Source organism: Mirounga leonina, unplaced genomic scaffold (assembly GCF_011800145.1).
Source record: "Mirounga leonina isolate KUSES-001 unplaced genomic scaffold, KU_Mleo_1.0 Mir_115, whole genome shotgun sequence".
In the NCBI taxonomy this organism is placed as follows: Eukaryota; Metazoa; Chordata; class Mammalia; order Carnivora; family Phocidae; genus Mirounga; species Mirounga leonina.
Window position 1 is genome coordinate 45,663,951 of NW_023270268.1, and position 20,929 is coordinate 45,684,879.

At 37.9% G+C, this 20,929-nt stretch overlaps 1 protein-coding gene across 1 annotated transcript in view; it reads left to right on the top strand.

Annotated features, from left to right (window-relative positions):
* MED12L (mediator complex subunit 12L) overlaps positions 1-20,929 on the top strand; it is a 317,050-nt gene that overhangs the window by 289,567 nt on the left and 6,554 nt on the right. The window contains exons 39-42 of the mRNA XM_034997061.1: positions 8,153-8,242; positions 10,110-10,339; positions 12,882-13,038; positions 15,561-15,647. Of these exons, the coding sequence (XP_034852952.1) occupies positions 8,153-8,242; positions 10,110-10,339; positions 12,882-13,038; positions 15,561-15,647 (564 nt within the window). The remainder of the gene's footprint in view (positions 1-8,152; positions 8,243-10,109; positions 10,340-12,881; positions 13,039-15,560; positions 15,648-20,929) is intronic.

The window sequence follows — 20,929 nt, forward strand, 5'->3', positions numbered from 1 at the left end:
AGGAAGATTTCTGACAGAGGAGGGAAATGTTGTGCCCAGTAATAGCTAGTGGTTACTTGTAAGAACATTAGGTTATTAACCACAGGGCAGGTGCTATCATTGTGTATCTAAATGAAGGAATTAGATAACTTAATGAAAGAACAATGACTGAGTCAGAGCCTCCCAAACTCCCTGGCAAAAGTCAATCTGTAACATCCTGAAAACATACCTCTTGGATTGATTAAACCCATTTAAACTGAGCGGCTACCCTTTGTCTGGTAATTGATCTCTTACCCTAGGGACAGAGCATCACCTTGGAATATCTGTTTCCCTCCTTTATTCTCTCCCTCCCTCAGTCTCTAGAGGTGTATTTCAAACATACAGAGAAGAATAGAAAATATAACAAACACTAATGGACTTATTACCTAGCATCACTGAATAATAATGTTCTGCCATATTTGCTCTAGGTCGTTTAAAAAATAAAACAGTATGTCTACTCTTGTTTCCCTTCATTCCTGTAAAGAGGTGATCACTATCATGAATTTAGTGTTTTTCTTTCTTATGAATGTTTTTTATACCTTTACTACATATTTTTGCAACCATTAACATAAACATACAGTATTAATTTTGGATTTGAAACTTAATATAATGGTCTCACACATGTATTGCCTTGTTTTCCAACTTTTTATTTTGGCCAATTTTGAATTATATCTACTTTGCTATATGTAGTTTTATTCATTTGTCTTAGTTGATGCTAGTCCATTATGAATATTAGCATAATATTTGTCCATTCTCCTGTTGATGATCATTTATTTCCATTTTTTCCTTACTGTTAACAATGCAACAGTAAACACGTTTTTATGTGTCTTCTGCATAAATGGAGAGAATTAGGTAGGGTATGTACTTGGAAGTGGAAATGCTGATTTGATTTCCAAGGTGGTGCTGATTCTCATCAGTTATGAATGAATTGTTTCCTTTCTTCACATCCCCACCAACCTTGATATTGTCAGATTGTAATTTTCTCATTCAGAGCAGGTGGAACCCTATTTGGACGTTTTAATTTCTATTTCCCAATTACCTGTGAATTTAGGCTCCTTTTATAACTTTATTAGCTATTCAAGGTTTCCCTTCTGTAATTTCCCTGATGGTGTAATTTGAGTGTATTTCACAATAATTTTATTCTTATTTGCTGAAGGTAGGCAGAATAGCCTTACTGAAACACACCTTGAGTTTTGACAGTTACCTTTAATGCATTCACTCAGATATTCAAATGCATTTCAAAGACAAAAATGAGCTTAGGAGAAAACCCCTGAACTAGTAAATATGTCCTGAGCCCTATCATTTTGTTCCTTGGATAGAAACCCATATGTCCAGGGAAGTGGGTGCTTTACTTACTAATACTTGGCATTTCTCTGCTATCTGAGTGATGAGAAAGATGTTCATTTAATTTGCTGAAATTATAATTACGCACCTAAAGTCTAGAAAATAATGTACACAACTTGATTTTTGGGAGAGAGGAGAGGAGAGTGGGGGGTGTTGAGAGTGGACAACTAATAGATAACTGTCGGATCCAAATACAAATGTGCAGATGCAGTGAATTATATACCTACACCTAAAATAGTGAGAGAAGATATTTGCTTGGGAAATTCTTCCTATAATTTTTAGTCCTTAGTATAATAAAATACTTTTTCTATTACGGTTGATAGTCCTTTGCCTTATCTCTATCTCTCAAACTCAGCGGGAAGAAAATTTTTAACCTCTCAGCCAAAAATGTCACTTGGGATCCATTTATAAAAATGATCAAACAAGTGAATTATTTACCTGAGAAAGAGAAATTTTCCCCAAGCCTCTAGTTACCTTTTTCTAAATCAGATTCCCTGTTAGTGTGTAAACACTGATGGCCCTGTAATGATTTGTTGTCTGTTTTGGTTGATTGAATGTGTGGTTAACCTAATGCCCAGTTTTCGTTTGCACTTAGGATGGAGCTATCTAATTCTATATCTTCCAACATATACGACCCACTGACTTGTTCACTTAATGTCTTGTGTGTTTAATGTGACCCACATGTCCTGAGTTGTCCCACTGGCTGTAGGCTGTGAAGGACTCTGGCACCCTGTTGCTCCCAGTGGAGTCCCCAAGTCCCCTACTTATAGCGAGTGTCTGTCTGATAGCCCTCCTACTTCTTCTGTGTCACCATTTAACCTCTGGGTTCTGCTCTCCCCTTATATGAATATTACCATGTATGTCCAGTCTATAGTGGTGTCATTTGGTGTATGAACTAATAAAGCCTTTGTAAGGGCGTTGGGATCTTAAGTCTTGACTCCTGAAACACTGTTTTAAAATGAACTATTTCATATGTATTGTGGTTACCCACATCATTAGGCTAAAAAAATCTTATCTGTATTGTCTGCCGTTTTCTTGCTGTCCCCTTTCTGTAGGACTTCTGTAACTCTGCTGTCTCCCTTCTGGAAGACTTTGACAACATAATGGTAACACCCCTGCTGTCATTCCTTTTTTCTGTCTTTTTTTTTTAGTAGATTTTTATAGCATTACTCTTTAAACATCAGAGTAAGAAGCGCGGGGTATTCTTCCATAGCTGGTAACACTTAGAGTCTTCATTTCACTGTTACTCACTTGGTTTAAGTTTGAGACTGTAACACAGAATCATGAATGCATCGACCATGTTCGATTTAATGGGATTTATTTCTGAAAGTTTTTCCCTTTGATTGCCTCATGATTTTCATCATTTATGTGTACAGTATAGAAACCAGTGGACGTTCATGGCCTGGGTTTGGGAACATAGACCAGTTCGTGCACCTTCATCTCAGTTCCAGTTTTGAACCCATCTATTCCTGAGCTCTTGCTTCCCTTTGTGGTAATTCACATCATTAGCAGAAGAACGCATGGCATGCTAATTCATAGGCTAGTGCAAGATAACGCAAACTGTGGTTATGAAACACACCCTTCTCATCACATCCCACTCACTGGCTATTCTGAAATTCTCAACAGAACTCATCATCTCTGTTGTCTTTCCGAGACAAAGAAGATGTTTTTTTTGAGCATAGGTCTTGTGCATGCATGTCCTAAGACTTCACCTCTACTGCTTTGCCTGGGCTAGCTAAGAATGCATGTTTTGCATTAAATTACTTATAGGTTTCTGTATCAGGTAGCCAACCCACAACATAAACCCAAGAAGCATTAGAATAAAAAAGAGCACACATCTCAGATGTGAATGTAAGTCAACTTGTTTCACTGCCAATTTTAATGGGTAACATTTTCTGTACATTGGTGAAAATGTCCGTGATTGCATATTCAAGCTTTGAAAATATTTAGGTTATTAAATACTTGTTATGTAGGCAATTTCTTTAATAGTTATTCAGCAAAGAAAAGTTTGGAGACTTCTGAAAAGAATCAATTTTTCTTGACACTTTGTGGTATACAGAGAGCAGGTGAGGTTTTTATTTAAAAACTTGAAGTAAACTTTATCAATTAAAAAGTATTTTGGAGATAGCTTATGTTTGCTGTTGGACATTTTGTTCAGATGATAATGTAATTTGGATAAAGTAGAATTTGCATCAATCAATGATTTTACTTTTTTTTAAAAGACCAAATGTTAATCAAGTATTTAAAGTCATAAGGTTCTGTGCTTTATGTATTCATTCAAATTAATGGAAATGTGTGTATATATCTTTGCTGTCCTTTTCACCATTCTAATTTTCCTTTAATTTTCTCCAGTATTAAGAATATAGTAAATGTATATACTCAACCAATCATCTATTCATTTATGAGCATGTTAAGAGTATATTGTAAAAGTTCATTATTGCGTGAGGTGTTTATTTTAGAATGAATCAGTTTGTTCCAGCCATTAATGTTACTGTTAATTGATTCCCAACCACGTTGTATTTTATATGAAAACATTATAAGAGAATCAAGCATAACTGGTCAGCTGGACCTCCTGTATTTATAGAATTTTCTCTGTGTCTGTTGTCTGCAATCAAAATACACCAGTATGATGTGATGACCATAATTTCTGGTTCACACCATGTATTATTTTAGCTTCGGGCACCATTACTCATTACCTTCCAAACTAGTAGTCACAAATAAAACCCTTTTTGCTAGATGACTCATAAAACATTACCTACTGATTTTCACTGGGGGACTTCTTATTATCCCTAAATCAGCATTATCAGAAACAAAGTCACAAAATCTAGCTGTGGTTTTTTAGGTACAGTTTGTCTCTCTACTTGAGACACTTAAACACCATTGAAAAGTGATTAAATAGGGATTTCAAAAATTCATTGCTGGTGAACTGAGTGAATAGAAAATCCCTAATCCTGAAATGCTGATTGTCATGCTTACTGTCAGCTAATTGGAGCCATAACCAATTCTCTTTTAGAAAGAGGTCTTCACATTTTTTCAATTGCCTGAGGGGGAGTAATTGCTAAGTGAAGAGAACAAGACCCAGAAGAATGAAAATTATGTTTGAGAATAATTTATCAAGAATTTTAAACTTATTGGATGCATTTATTTCAAATTATGCAAAAGGCCTTTGAGTCACCATCTCTTTGAGTTCAGATACTTCTCTTGTCTGACTCTAAATAAAGCAGTAAGAGAGAATTGTTCTTATAAAGGCTAGGAACATAGCACAGCTTCTTAAGGTTTTAGAAAGTGGAAGTTGAAAAAAAAAATGCAGTGGATTTGTTTCTTATAGAGAGGCAAGCCCAAAGCAAAGTGCATAGACACATGTAGGAATTTACCTCAGGTAACAAGGTAGAGATGAGTCTGTGTAGTTACCAGAACTTCCCAGTTAACTGCGGCTTATTCCTTTAGCACACGTAAGTCAGGTGTCTGAGCCAAGGGAGCCTGAGCAGGGCACAAACATGTCTTATTTTCTCTTCTAGTGATGTGCTCAAAGTCAAATGTCAGTTGGCTAGACACAAATATTTGGTTAAAAACCGGCCTCTTGAGTTATCCTTTGGCTCACACAAAAATGTGTACTTTTTTTTTTTAATTTTTTTTTTTAAGATTTTATTTATTTGAAAGAGAGAGAGACAGAGGCAGAGCATGAGTAGAGGGAGGAGGGAGAGGGAGAAGCAGATTCCACCACTCCCCCCCCCCCACCGGCTGAGCAGCGAGCCTGAAGCGGGGCGCAATCCCAGGACCCTGAAATCATGACCTGAGCCAAAGGCAGATGCTTAACCGACTGAGCCACCCAGATGCCCCTAAAAATATGAATTTAATGTTTCCTTTAGTTGTTTCAATTAAGCAGAATAAATCAAGAGGGGGAAATTGAGCTATTTTGCAGATATTAATGCAGGTATAAATAAGTAATCATTAGAATGATAGATGCTAAAAATTAAAATTCACTAAAGAACTTCTCTTATTCATTCCTTATTCAACAAATTCAACATCAGTAATTTGTACAATTATTGATATAATGTGTTTCTAGCATTATTCTGGGGAAAACCAAAAGTAGGACATTTCAGTTCTGTGGGAGAGACTGGGGTATCTTTCATTCAAGGAAACATGATGATAAAGCCATGCACAGAGTACATGGGGACTACTGGCCAGCTCGGAGCATTTGATTTTCCCAGGAAGGATATTGCAGATCTGAATTATTACCTACTATCTTATATAAATCAGGAAAAATTGGTGGTAGGAAGGAGCATAGTATGTTCATAAATAAATAGTTTTCCTTGAGACAAAAATGACAGAATGCATGAATTTTACATTGTAAAAACTGTATGTGAGATTTCTTATCCCTTTCTCTTTTTCTTTGAAAGTTAGTATTTTACCTTACATGTTAATTTTGTGATTTTTTTTTTATGTAGAATAGTTTTAAATTCCTATTTCTTAAGTGTCCGTGATCTCAAATGTTACTTGCCAGTAAGAGTGTTGCCCAGTAACACAGCTATTTCCCTTATTAGTATTCTAGTTTACTCCACATGTAAGTCATAGTTCCTTTCGTAGGGTTCTTCAATAAGCAGAGGAAGAATGAATAGTATGAAAAATCTGTCCTTATGCATCTGCATGCGGCTGTCACACACAGATCACATCTTGTTCCCCTCTAAGACAAAGCAGGGTGTGGGAATTGTAAACTACTTATGGATCTCAAGATTTTAACTCACATGTAAATAATTCATTTTTCTTCCTTTCTGTAAAAAGGATAATGTGCAAATATTTCTCCCCACAAAAAAGCAAAAGAGTGTGTTTCAGAGACCTTGTAGGGCACTGTCAGGGAGCCCGGATTCTCGAGGAGTGGCATTTAACCATGTGGTTCATCTAATGACTCCTTGGCAGTGTTTGGAAGATCAAAAGCCTTTCAGATACTCTCAGGGGAAGAGTTGTTGGTCCCGGGTGGCCATGCTGCCATGGAATGAGTTCTCATAGAAGGAGCTGAGGTTATTTTCCTTAGACCCAAGTAAATACAGACATAATTGCACTTAGATCAATCAGCTAAAAGCTGAGGGTATCTTTATGGTCCCCCTATTCTGGGAATTTAGATTCTTGTTGAAGCTATTATATGCACTCTCAGAAACTTGCGTTTGGCCCATGGATGGATGGATAGTCACCTTAGGAAGTGCCCTCAAGTGATTTTATATGAGGATCAGAGAAAGAATTTTACCATAGGATGTATACATTTGGTTTCAATATTTCAGTAACAAGTCTTAATAGAGATTCTCTCCCTGTTTTTTTTGTTTTTTGTTTTTTTTTTAAGATTTTATTTATTTGACAGAGAGAGACACAGCGAGAAAGGGAACACAAGCAGGGGAAGTGGGAGAGGGAGAAGCAGGCTTCCCGCGGAGCAGGGAGCCCGATGCAGGGCTCAATCCCAGGACCCTGGGACCATGACCTGAGCCGAAGGCAGACGCTTAATGACTGAGCCACCCAGGCGCCCCTCTTTCTCTGTTTTTTATTAGAGTGAGTTGTAGAGGCTCTTTGTCACTAAAGGATAAGCACCAAATGAAGATTTAAGTATTTCCATTTTTAATATCACATATGGAGACATCTTGTCATAATGGCAAGAGCCCTGAGTTCAGATAATGACTCTGCTAGGTCTATCTTGGTGAGCTTGCTAAGCTGCTTAAGCTTATTGAACCTGGCTTTTTCTCTGAAGAAAATGAGTGAGGATGATCCTCCCTTTCTGCAGAGTTCCTGTGAGAAAATGGGAGTAAGAACATGAAGTCGAATCTCTGGTGTAGAATAGCTGTTTAATAATTGTTGGTGTTTGCTCTCTAAATGTTTAGTTTTCTCTTTGTTAGAAGAGTTTACACTACTTTCCAAGCACATTAAATGGTTTTATGTAAGTATAATTTAACATTTTTGAAAAATGAGGATATCTGTTCAATAAAACAGTAGTAAAATATTTTGAAATAAACCCCATTCTTTATAATTAGTAAGTCCTGTAAAAATCTAGGGATGGTTGGAAGCTAGAGCTCTTTTTGTGATGATTATTGCAAGCTTCCATGAAATAACTTCTGACACCGTAACATAAAACCCATACAGCTGCTCTTATAAATATGTTTATTTTTCAAAGGGCAACACATGTATTAAATTAGGACTGGTAAGCAGAATTTAATTGGCTTTATATTGTAGTTCATTAGAATTATATTTGCTATTGATGTATTATAAATTTTTATTGATTATATTCTAGTTGATGTTTAGTCATAGGAGATACCAAATTCATCTCTTGACTACGTGGTTAAATAGATAATTTTTAGGTCACTATGAAGAAACTTCATTAAAAAAGTCATGAAATTTGTATGTGGCATTTCTATGTACTACATGTTCTCTTTCTTTTATGGGCACAGAATGGTACATCTCTGTGGTTTCAGATTTCACACTCGAGGCTCATGAGTTTCAGTCTAGAGGGGCATTTATATCCTGGGCTGTACAGGAAAGCTATCTCAGAGCCTCTCTGATAAGTAGACCATCAGATTATTTTCGCTTGTTACTGTTGGAAACCTCTATAGTCTTTGAAAGAAATAAGTTTAATAGTCTCTACACACATAGAAAATTGATGAGAAGTTATATTTAAGGCAGTTTGGAAATCTCCAAGTTGTATAATCATCTAATAAGATTTGGTGTCATGGGTTATCGGGCTTATTAGCCAGGAGTGCAAATCAAGTTCTTGCTGTTATGATCAAGAGTCTACCTCGACTTTGTTTTCCAGGGCCCACCAGGGGACCAGGCTGCTCTCTTTGCTGCACAGGCTCGGCCCTCCCCTCAGCTCCCCCAGTATCCAGGGCTGCAGCAAGCACAGGTATCTGCATTTGCTTTGTAGATGCTGCTGGGATTTTTACTGTTCTTTATTTGAAGTGGGAAACCAAGTAAATAGGATATCAGCTCTTTATGGGGTCTAGAACATAGTACTTCTGCTTATAGATTATAATTGACATCTCAAAAAAAGCATTACCAGTGATCAACAAGCCTTAGGATTGACTGATTTTTTAAAGAGCATAAAATATTTCAGAAAGTTCTGGAGTTAAAAATTACAAATAACCTCTCTACTTATAATGAGTAGATGTTGAAATGCTTCACAGTCCCAGAGTGCTTATTGTATGTTATAATGAATAACGATGTAATTCATGATTGAATTTATCATATTAAAAGATAGGTTTGCAGAGGAATCATGGTAGAATAAGAAGGTAATTGACCTTGGAATCAGACCATGGTGCAATTCCTGGCAACTTACCAGCTGTGTAATATTGTGCAAGTTATTCTGTGTCTTGGTTTCCTTCAAAATAGAGATGAGCATGTGAGGATTTAGGACAACCTGTGGAACCAGCATAGCACCAGATCCACTCAACAAATGATAGACTTGCCTCAATATAAGGCATCTCCTGGGCTATTTTTCCTGGTAATTTTGTGGTTTCTGCATCTCTATACTTTTACTCTGTCTCCCTCACAATTAGGAGCCCAGGGATGTTGGCAAGACTGCCAGTGGGGCTAACAGTTCACACTGTGTCCATAGCTAAAAGGCAGTCTGAGGTTGGTTCTCATGGGCACTGAGCCCCACAGCTGGATCCATGCATGCTGCTCGCTGGAAGTGTATTATGCATTACTCTGTCTTCCAAGTCAGAGCCATTAGACTACCTTAGAGTGTGGTTCTTTGAGGACTGAAGAGCAGGCCTCTTCTATTTCAATCAGCATTCCATTCTATAACTTGCAGATAGTCACCCAACAGAACCTCAGGTTTTTCATTTATATTAGGTGTCAAGATTTAGGGGAACAGGCACTCATATACTAATATTGAATAGAAAAATTAAATATTCAGAGTATTGGTAGAGTGCTGAAAAGGGCTATAGTCCAACCAGGACTAGAGGATATCAAATAGTCTCCAAATACACCCTTACTGTGGGGTTAAGGTATTGTTTTTTTTGGTTTTTGTTTTTTGGTAACTGGTTAATTACTACAGGCAAATTCATCAGATCCAAGGTGTAGGTATAGTTATATATCAGGAAAGTGTACTCCAGCATTTTAATTTACATTGGAAATAGGTAGCTTTTCTTTCTAATTTTGGAAATGAAATTAATGGTGCTTGGGATCTGTTGAACATTGATGTCATCTGTGCACTTAAGGTATGGATGCTTGCCTGATTATTTCTATACAGAAACATGTCTTTCCTTCCCTCAAAGTAAGCAACTGATTCTAAAACTGATCTTTTAACCAAATGAGGATTCATGTTTTGTTTTTTAAGATTTATTTATTTATCAGAGAGAGAGAGAGAGAGCTTGAGTGGGAGGGGCAGAAGGAGAAGGAGAGAGAATTCCAGGCAGACTCCATGATGAGCGGGAAGCCCTATGCAGGGCTCAGTCTCATGACCCTGAGATCATGATCTGAGCCGAAACCAAGAGTCGGACACTCAACCGACTGCGCCACCCAGGCGCCCCTCGATTTTTTTTTTTTAATTGAAATTTCTGATGAATCATGATCCAACCAGTTCATTCTGTAGCTTTCTCGCCACCCTCTTACCTCCAGAGTTGTCCTCCTCATATGTTGAGTTATAAGAACCTTTGAGAACAGTGACTTTCAGGGAACTCCTCCCAGGTTTGTTTTTGCCCCATATAGCTTAGTGATAGCAGAGTTGGTGGTAAATTAAAACACTGACTTCTTGTGCCCACCTGCAGACCATGCCCCAGGGCTATACGATGTACGGAACACAGATGCCTCTGCAGCAGACCCCACAGCAGCAGGCTGGTGGCGTGGTCCTCTCTCCCAACTATAACTCCAGAACTTATCCGGCCGCACATTCCAACCCGGCGCTAATGGAAAGACTCAGACAGATGCAGCAGCCGCCCAGTGGCTATGTTCAGCAGCAGGCATCACCATACCTGCAGTCCTTGACTGGCTCTCAGAGGTGATACATGTGGAAATAATGATTACAGTAGTAGACACTCGAATTCCTGACTTTGTTAGACATTGTCTAGGGCATGGTGCTTTATAATTGTTTTTATGAGCTTGCATATTTGCATATAATTTGCATTCTGTCATCTCATTTTTAGTAGCATCCAGATAGAGGATTATTTCATTCAAGGCCCGTGTAAACTCACATCTGCCATAGTATGGGTGTAATGTTTTAGATGATGCCAGTATGTTAGCTGCAGTGTTTTCCGCTCTTTTAAAAAGATTTTTGGCTAAAAATATCTTAAAATGAAAAAAGTGCTGATTATTGTTAGCAGTACCTTACTAGAATATATTGGTTGGAGCCATAAAGTCTGTGATCGATTAATGCTCATTGTGCATGGTGCCCATAAGAGTTTTGTTATATTTTAGTTTCCACCTTTTCTGCTTCAGGTGTGGTTGGCACAGAGGATCATGAAAGATTCTTTCTCAGTTCTTGCTATAATTGAATCCCATAGACATAGTGCATGGTGACCACCAGCCATGTGTGGCTGTTTAAATTAAGACTAAAGTTAAATTAAAAGTTTAGTTTCTCAAGTCACACTAGTCACATTTTAAGTGTTCAATAGCCACATGCAGCCGAGCAGAGCCAACTTTGAAGGTGTGGGACCTGTGCAGTCACACAGTGCACTGTGTTTAGAAGGATCCCACGCTTAGTGTAATGGTCTACTGTCACCATCTTGAAAATCCTACTAGTTTTTGATCAAGGAGCCTTGTGTTTTTGTTTCACACTGAGACCCAGAAATTATGTCACTGGTCCTGGAGACCAGTAGCTATCTTATTGGACAGCACAACTGTAGAACATTTTAGGCATCGTGGAAACTTCTGTCGGATAGCATTGGTCTAGAAGAATTAAGTTTCATGCAAAATTTTACATTATAGTAGACAGCAGTTTAGCTTCCATGTGTTACAATCAGTTGCTGTACGTCAACACAAAGTTGTTACAGCTTGGAAAGTTGGCACGGTTGATGGTAACACATTTGGGAAAATAAGATCGGAAAAACATGCATTGTATTTATTACTATTCTAATAAGTGGCAGCAAAGCATATTGCCTATGAACTTGAACTTCAGAGCTCAACAGTTGTGGGTTTCAATCCCACCTGTGCTCTTTACTGACTGTCTGAATAACTTTGGGAAGTTACTTCTCTAGCTCTCTGTTGTCTCATTTTTAAAATAGGGATAAGAAAACGCAAGTCAAAACCACTTGAGGTATCACTTCTCATCAGTCAGAATGGCTAGGATCAAAAAGGCAAGAAATAACAGGTGTTGGCAAGGATGTGGAGAAAAAGGGAATGCTTGTGGCCTGATGGTGGTGATGTGAATTGGTGTAGCTGCTATGGAAAACACTATGGAGGTTCCTCAAAGAAGAAAAAATAGAATTGCCATATGATCCAATAATTCCACAGCTGGGTATTTACCCAAAGAATACAAAAACACTAATTTAAAGGAATCCATGCACCCCTATGTTTATTGCAGCGTTATTTACAATAGCCAAGCTATGGAGGCAGCCCAGGCGCCCATCAATAGATGAGTGGATAAAGAAGATGTCATGTATATATAGAACAGACTATTACTCAGCCATAAAAAGGATAAGTTTTCGCCACTGAAATAAGTCAGTCAGAGAAAGACAGATACTATAAGATTTCACTGATATGTAAATCTAAGAAAACAGTGAATAAACAAAAAATAGAAACAGACCAGTGTACATACAGAGAACGAACTGGTGGTTTCCAGAGGGAAAAGGGCAGAGAGATGGGCAAAATAAGTGAAGGGGATTATGAAGTACAGATTTTTAGTTATAAAATAAGTAAGTTACGGGAATGAAAAGTACAGCATAGGGAATATAGTCAATACTATTGTAATAACTTTGTATGGTGACAAGTGATAACTACACTTATCATGGTGAGCATTTCATAATGTATAGAATTGTTGAATCTTACCCACTCACTGTTTAACTGCAAGCCATGCAGTTTGAATGCAAAATTTCTTATATGTATTTGAAAATAAAACAAAACCAAAATTGAGGTGTTCCTCATTTCCAAATCACTGTCCCAAATACAAGTGTCAACTATCTTTCAATTAAAAGTTTTAGATAAATAAAACGGGGATAATAAAACTGCTGACCTCAAAGGGTTGCTGTGGGGAGTAATGAAATAATACATTTCAGACTCTCATTACCGCTGTGCCGTCTCCAGAGCAAATGCTCAAATAATGTCACTTATTATTAAAAACAATTAAAATATTTTTAAGAAGTGATTTAAACACGATTGCAATTTTATCTTAAGTAGTGAGCATGCTTGCTGTCTTTTGTCCAGTGACTCCATCTCTCCATGGAAATCTAGATGATCTTAGTCACTGGTCTCTATCGCATGTGAATTGTACAGTTGAATACTGAACACAGTTGTTTCTTTGTGAACGTGCGTAATGTGCCACTGGCACTGATTGAAAATACGACAGTTTGCCTGGGTGTGAAACCAAGTTGTATTTTTTTTACCAGACTGAATCATCAGTCCCTTCAGCAGAGCCCTTTGGTAGGTGGAGGAATCGATGCGGTGCTGACTTCCACACATCCAAGCCTTCCTTCAGTGCCCCTGCCTCAGGACCCGATGAGACCCAGGCAGCCACAGGTTCGACAGCAGCAGAGGCTCCTCCAGGTGGGGGTGAGGGCAATGCATGAGGGGTTCTCAGCAGTCCTATGAAATAAGAGGCACTCTAAAGAGCCTTTAAGTTCCAAGGAACCCCGTGTAGTTGAGCCTAGGAGCTCAACTGGTGTAATTTAGTTCCAACTTGGCCAGGGTCTTCCTTTCTCTGTGCTTTTGCCAGGTTATGGGCAGGAGGGTGCATTTTGCAGAACGGCCTTCCCCTTTCATAGAGGTTCAGGAGAGGGTAACTGGCTGCCTATATCTTAATATATATGTATATTGTGAGCGTCAGCTCACCCACTCGCTGTTTAACTACAGGCCATGCAATTTGAATGCAGAATTTCTTCTGTGTGTTTGAAAACAAACAAAACCAAAATTGAGCTGTCCACAGCTTTCATCAGATTCCCAGAGGGATCTGTCTGTAATCCAAAAAATTATCTCTGACGCTTCTGTTCTGATTTAAGCTCTGAAGTTGGAGTGACGTAGGTGGCATATTTCATATTGTCTCTGGTAAAATCCAGAGAGCTATCCTTCATTTATTTGATGTAAATATTTAAGTACCTTAGATAAAGCGTTCCTCCTCTTGACACATTCTTGCTTCTAACCTACTCATTTAGGAAATATAGGCTATTTATGTTTACCTGTTCCATTTATCTTCATTCTTAACAAGTTTGTCCTTTGTTACTAGATTGGATATTGTCTGATGAGTCTGCACAGTGGACTCTATCAGTAATTCACCTTGAGATGCACTCTCATTTTATGTGTTACTAAGAAAGAAAGAAAACACCACCAAAAATGGGGGGTCTAGTAGAACCGGGGTAACCAAAGCTATACTCTTGGAATGAGTTCAGTAAAAATGTCATACAGAAAGGAACAGTAAAGTAACATGCATATCTCAACCTTGACCCTGGTTGGAGGGAAGAAAAAATGCCTCCCCTGAGAATTTGAACCACAACTTCAAGTGTGTTTGAGGTCTGAATTCAGTGTGATCCAAAAAATTTTAGTTGACAGTACCCCCAGGTGATAGGCAGAAGCCAACACAAATCCTCCAGAAAAATGGTTTTACAATTATAAAATGTCATTAGTTGTAAGATGCTATTAAGTTGCAACTCAATTTGTAGTAAGAGTTCAGTAAGAAAATATAAGTAAAGCACTCATTTGGTAATATTAAGAATAGCTGTAGTGATATTTTCATAAATAATTTTGTCTCAGCTTCTGAAGATATGTTTCAGAACTTAATAGAACTGATATTTATATTTCCCTTTGTTTTAAATTTCTCATTTCCTAGTCACGAAGGAAAGTTATTACATTATTTCCTACTTCCTGTCTTACATTGCTTTTCAAGGCTGCAAATTTTGAAAGTGTTTTTTTATTGGTTAATATGTACTTTTTTATCCCAAGTAGCCTAATATGCCCCTCTGGTAATTTTTTCATTACTACAAATTCCCTGGAGATAAAGAAAAGGGATTTGCTTCTGCCTCAGGATTATACTTACTCTTTTCTTGGTGACTGACTACCTTCATAAAGGAACAAATTGGTAATTATGAGGTTGGTTGGATTTTTCTTGGAAGAATTCACAGAAAGCCAAATGGAGAATTGGCTTTATATTGCAATCATTATGGTTCTGGTCCCACTTGCATTGTCTCAGTTGGGAGTGACCCTGCCCAGACCTCCTGCTAGGATTCCATATCCATGAGTGTTGGCATTTAGTGGGAAATACCATCTGGTAATAGCTATTTATTACCCTGCCTTAAAGAAGACAAATAATTTGGGGGATAGTATGCAAACCAAGTTGGAAATGCAAAGGATGAAAAGAAGTCCAGCACTGTCATCATCAAAATGAAGTGCCTGGGTGGAGGACACATTGAAGGTCACCGAGACAAACCACCTATTAATATTTTCCTCTCCTCTGTGTCCCACATGGTGGATGAGTAATGTGTGTTTCTTCTGTGATTTGGAAGTGTTTTCTAAGGGCTCTTTATTTACACCAACTCGGTCACTGACATAATTTGTTTTTATGCTGGTATTTTTTGTCAGAACTTCCCACATATACATCTTCCTTTTAAAAAAATATTCTAATCTTCAAGAATTGCTCCTCTTCTTTTTCCTGTTTTTCTCCCTTTAAAAAAAAAATTAATCTTCACAAGTTCCTCCAGATTGTCATAGGGACTAAAACGGTAATTACTTAGTCCTTTTCCAACCCTCTGGTATAAGATAGGATAAAGTATGTGCAAGAGCAGATAACGTGAAAGGTGTTAAAACAGTAAGTATAAAGGATGTCCCTGGACAGCAGAGGGCAGTACAGACAGTGATGACGGAAAGAAGAGCTCCCTGGGGTTGTGGTAGTCCCAAGAAGCCTACAAAGAGAACAGATTTAGGTCTTGCCCTTAAAAGATGAATGTTTGTCAAGACAGTGATGCAGGAGCTAGGTGTATATCATTTTCATTGCAACAGCGTAATTAGATAAAAGGTATATGGGGGAGGGGATTGGAATATATTACCCTCTCTAAATGTCTAATCCTTTTTCTTTCCAGATGCAGCAACCCCCCCAGCCCCAGCAGCCCCCACAGCCCCAGAGTCAGACCCTTGGTCTCCAAGCGATGCAGCCCCAACAGCCTTTGGTAAGGAACCTGGTGTTTTGGAACCAAATATGTGGGGTTCTTCTTTAAAGGCAGGTTGCATTTTTTCATCCCATAAGATTGTTAAGAATTAAAATAGCTTAAATGTACACTTGCAAGTTTTCCCTAGAGCTTTTATCAGAGTAGTATATTTGTTTTCACAGAAAGGTATAAATAAATATTGGGGTTCAGTAAGTTATACCATTTTCCTCTTCAAATTTTTTCAGACTTTTCCATGGACTAAAATATTTATATTGAGACCCCAATTTTTTTAAACAATGTTAAAATGATAATTTACCATATCTATTTGAGTTTTTACTATACTTTCAAAAGAGCATGAGTGTGCTTTCTAAAATATCTTTACTGATATAAAAGAAACTCTGATTTTAGCCAGTTATTTTCTGTAAGAATTTTCATATAATTTGTAATCGTGTAATTAACTTCTTTAGCTTTGTAAGTCAGATTTTGAAAATGTTAAGTGCATAGCATCAGTGTTTTCTGAACCTCAATAATTTACATCCTTTACTTTTCCAAGTGCCATATCCCTGCTTTATTATTTACTTAAGTATTTTTTCTTTAAATTGCCTCTTTTTCTATTTACTGAAGTAAGTATATTCTAAAAAGAATTTTTATTACTGCCATCAGTGGTCACATCACTTGCTATGTATTAGAAATATCTGTAAAAATAAATACTTACACTGAAGGTAACTGAACGACATGAGTTGTGTGAATGAATATTACCTAACATGAGCTGGCTTATTGCACTTTGGGAAACCCTGGTATAGACTATCTTCAGGACCGGAGTAGAAAGATGGATGGTTTCACAACCTTTGCAGTAAAGAAGTAACAGCAGAGCCAGTGCTGTGGTATATCAGGAGAGATCAGATCAGTAGAGCTAGGTGATAAAGGACAGGTCATGCCCAAATAGACTGATAATGGAGCATCAGCAAATGAAATAGGGTATCTCGGTGCGGAGGCTTGTAAAATGCACCGAGATATCCTTTTACAAGCCTCTGCTTGTAAAACGGGTTGGTCCCCGTTATTACGGAAATTCTTCTTTATTATGAATCTAGTTTTTCTAGCTCCAGTTCTTTTTTTTTTTTTGTATCTGTGACATTTATTGTAAACCATCTTAAAAATCCTTTCTCAGGTAGAGGCAGTATATAAACGTTCACATACAGCCTGCACTCTTCATCCTCAGGGGTGTTTCAGCAGGGATTGACTGACTTACAAGTGTTGTGTCAGGGACTCCTTGGCATGGGATACTCCTGCTTCACCCTAGCATCTCACCCAAGAACAAGATATAGCTGTTTATTTTGAAGTAATTTCAAACTAACAGAAGAATTAAAGAATAATACAATTACCATAAATCCTCTTCCCAGATTTACTAATAACGTTTTGTCACATTTGCTTTATTATTCTTTCTATGCACACGCACGCATTCTTTTCCCCCCGATCTGTACATATCCAGTAAGTTGCAGACTCCTGCCTCTTTTATCAGTACTATTTTAGTTGATTTATAATGTAGCATATAAGAAGTACATAAAATATTAAATGCATTACATTTTTTTATTCTTAGAGAATCGTGCTATATAAACAGATGGATATTGATATCAAGTGCCTGAAATGTAGTAGTTCTTTTGAGTAGGGTAAAAAAAAATAAACATTTGATTATATCACAAGTTAAACTTATAGGGCTGGGCTGGAAATTGTCTTTTAAACTTCTTAATTATAAACTTCTTAATGATTTGAAGCAGAGGATCAGCTTTTGCAGAGTTGAGAAGAGACTCTAGCTTCAGTTCCACTAGAATGAAAGCATATCTAATATAAGGGAATTTAATATCTTTCTATTCATCTAAAAGTTTCATGAATATTTATTTATTATGTGTAAAGACTATATATCAAATTTATTCATTTTTGACCTCTAAGACAGTTTTGAAGTTTTTAATGTCATCGGTTGTATTTTACTCACTAACTTAAAATACATCCTCGGGATTGAGCAGGTTAGTCAAAACATGGCCCATGATTTTTTCCTACTGTGTTCATAGTAAAGTAATTTCAGAGAAACAAAAAACTTCATTACAACAGTCTTAATGGATAATAAAATCCACAGTGGGCTTTTTCCAGCCCCTTTTTTTCCCTTTTGAGCTGAAGCCTTTTTTTAAAAGCTATTTTGGAAGCATAATTCTTATTTTTATATTTAGAACACTATTGTAATCTAGACAGCAATTATTTTTACAAAGGCAGAAATATTGTGTATGTCATAGTCTTAGGATAGGCTAAGAAATTTAAAATATCACTTGGACAGATTTCAGAATTAAAGGGATCAGTGATCTTGGAGTTTTACATTATGTAATTAGTTCTTTTTTCAGCATACTTTTATTCAGCATATACTTTTAAGTTTATTAACGTAGTCTACATGTTTGTAATTTTATATAGCTATAAAGTCAGTCAGCTGTATTCCTCTGCTCTTACTTGCCTAACACCCCACCTATTGCTGCTGAACATTGGTATTGTTTCCAGTTTCACAAATAATACTGCTAGGGATATTTTGATACATATTCAATTTCTCTTTTTGTTTTGTTTTGTTTTCTTACAATAAAAGAAAACAGAAGCATAAGAATAATGTTATCTCTAAATGTGTGTCTTCAGAACAGTAGCAGGAAGCCTTAGCAATACTAAGAAGAAAATTGTATTTCTTATAATTTCTTAAAATGTGATATTGTTTCTTTGCTGGAAACTGAGCAGTAAGCTGGCTGTGGAGAAGTCTGCTCTGACTCATTTGGAGTTCTGATTCATGCAGTCTCAGGGGAGAAGTGGTATTGGTCACACCGCCACCACCCTCCCTGTGACTTGCCCTACGGCTACCGGGTGACATCCAGCAGTCAGTTCAGCTAGTGCTTATTTGTTCTGTACAGTAGAGGCCGACACTGGGCCAGAGGTTATGAGCACACTAATGAAGCGCCCAGCGTGCTCCCTGCCCCCAGACAGCTCAGAATCCCAGGAAACCACTGAACAGCTCGGCATGTGGGAAGCAGGAGAAGTACTAGGAAGCTAGGGCTCCTGTAACACAGCACCACAAACTGGAGGCTTTGCCAACAGAAACGTGTTATCTCACAGTTCTGGAGGCTGGGAGTCTAAGCTCAAGGTGTCGGCAGAGTTGGTTCCTTCCAGGGGCCACGAGGGAGAAATCTGCTCCAAGCCACTCCCTGTAGCTTCTTAGGGTGTGCTGGTGAGTTTTGCCTTTCCTTGGCTCATGGAAACAAACATGATCTCTGTCTTCATCCTCTCATGATATTCTCACTGTTATGTGTGTTTGTGTCCAACCTTCCCTTCTTTATAAGGACACCCATCACATTGGATCAGGTCTGATGCTAATAATCTCATTTTAACTTGATCACCTCTGTAAAGACCCTCTCTCCAAATAAGGTCACATTCTGAGGTACTGGGGTTGGGATGCCAGCAAAGCTTTTCGGGACAACATAATTCAACCTGAAACAGAGGTCAGGAAGGGTATGAGAAGCTCAGGAAGACTTGTGGGAGGAGGTTGAATGCAGCGGACCCAGAAAGGCTTTGGGATTTGTTGAGTGCTCTTTGCCCCCCCTCCTTGACAGCAATAGCGGGTCCATGTGGCACAATGATTATTAACAGCCACATGGGCAGTTTGGTCCCTGCTGTAAAAAGTGAACCTACGATTCAAAACTAACTTAGAACAGAAATTGGTGCTTTTTCCGAAAGCATCTTCAGAAAGCAGAGCTTTTCTGTGAAAAGAGGAAGAAAGTGTTAAAGGCCCATGCTTACAAATTAAATGTGTCAGCTTAATATCAATGCCTGTGTTTTCATTTGCTTACTTGTCTTTGGTAAAAGAGCAACAGGAAAGAAAGACGAGGCACCTTGCTGGAAAATTACATTTGGCCTTTCTAGTTCTGACCTAAATTATAGTTCTTGACTTGAAAAATACCTTTAAATAAGTTTTTGAGTTGTAATGATTAACTCTTAACTAAATACGTTAACAGACTGTGATCTTTTCTTTAAGGCTGCTTTTAGCTTTTAAGAAAATAAAGTTTAGGGGCGCCTGGGTGGCTCAGTTGGTTAAGCGACTGCCTTCGGCTCAGGTCATGATCCTGGAGTCCCGGGATCGAGTCCCACATCGGGCTCCCTGCTCGGCAGGGAGCCTGCTTCTCCCTCTGACCCTCCCCCCTCTCATGTGCTCTCTCTCTCTCGTTCTGTCTCAAATAAATAAATAAAATATTTTTAAAAAATAAAATAAAATAAAAAAAGAAAAGAAAGTTTACATCATACTGCTGTGTCATTTCTTTTTATCTTAAACTCACGGTGTCCTAGCTGGGTGACCTGGATAAGATGCTAACAGGAAGCTTTAAAAAGCTGGCTTTTTAAATTATTTGATGCTTGTGTCATATCACATTATATTGAATATAATGCCTTATAAAAATATGCATAGTGGAAGCAGTAGTTACTTAAATGATTGCATTAATTTGTAGCCAAAGATCATGTGTGAGATTGCTATATAATCTTCAAAAAAATTCGTATGTTCCATTCAGAAAAATTGAGAAAATTTTCCAGTGCCTCTAGAATTCAGAATTAGCCAGATAGTATTTTCCTTTTCAAACGGAAAAAATTATTTCAGAGAAATTTACTGAGCTTTGTCACCTTCCTCTGCATGAATTTGGATTTTAATTTTTTTTTTTTCCTTTTTGAAGGGAAAGAAGTAACTTACAGATGGGGAGGATAGGGAAGACCTATGTGGGAGATTTCTGGTAACAGGACAGATAAATTTGATTTTTTCTTCCCACTCAAAAAAAAAAAACTAGAGATTTTTAAAAAACGGCTGCACGCAAGTTACTGGTGAAACTGCAAATAAATGCGCGCCAAATCCTCTGAAATCTGTTGGTGCCGGCCCTTTCTGAGTGTTCTGTCTTGCCAGCATCCAAGCATGCGTACTTCTACCCAGCGCTCAGTGGAGGGGCCCCCACGGTACCACAGTCCTTGTGCTGGAGCTGGTACCGATGAAAGGTTTTATTCCGACCGTCAGAGGAGCCCATAACTCTCTGCACTCTCTCAGTTGGCAGCGCAGGTTTCAAATAAATGTTGCCTTGGTGCTTTGTCCTTTGCTCACCAATAATGTGCAGTGACAGTTTTAGGACACAGCTGTCAGGAGGCAGGAGCTGTGCTTTACTCACTTTGGTGTTCCTAGAACCCCAAAATGTGCCTGGATTTGGTTAACTGTTGTTGAATAATTTGTTTGTTGAATGTCCGAGCAACGA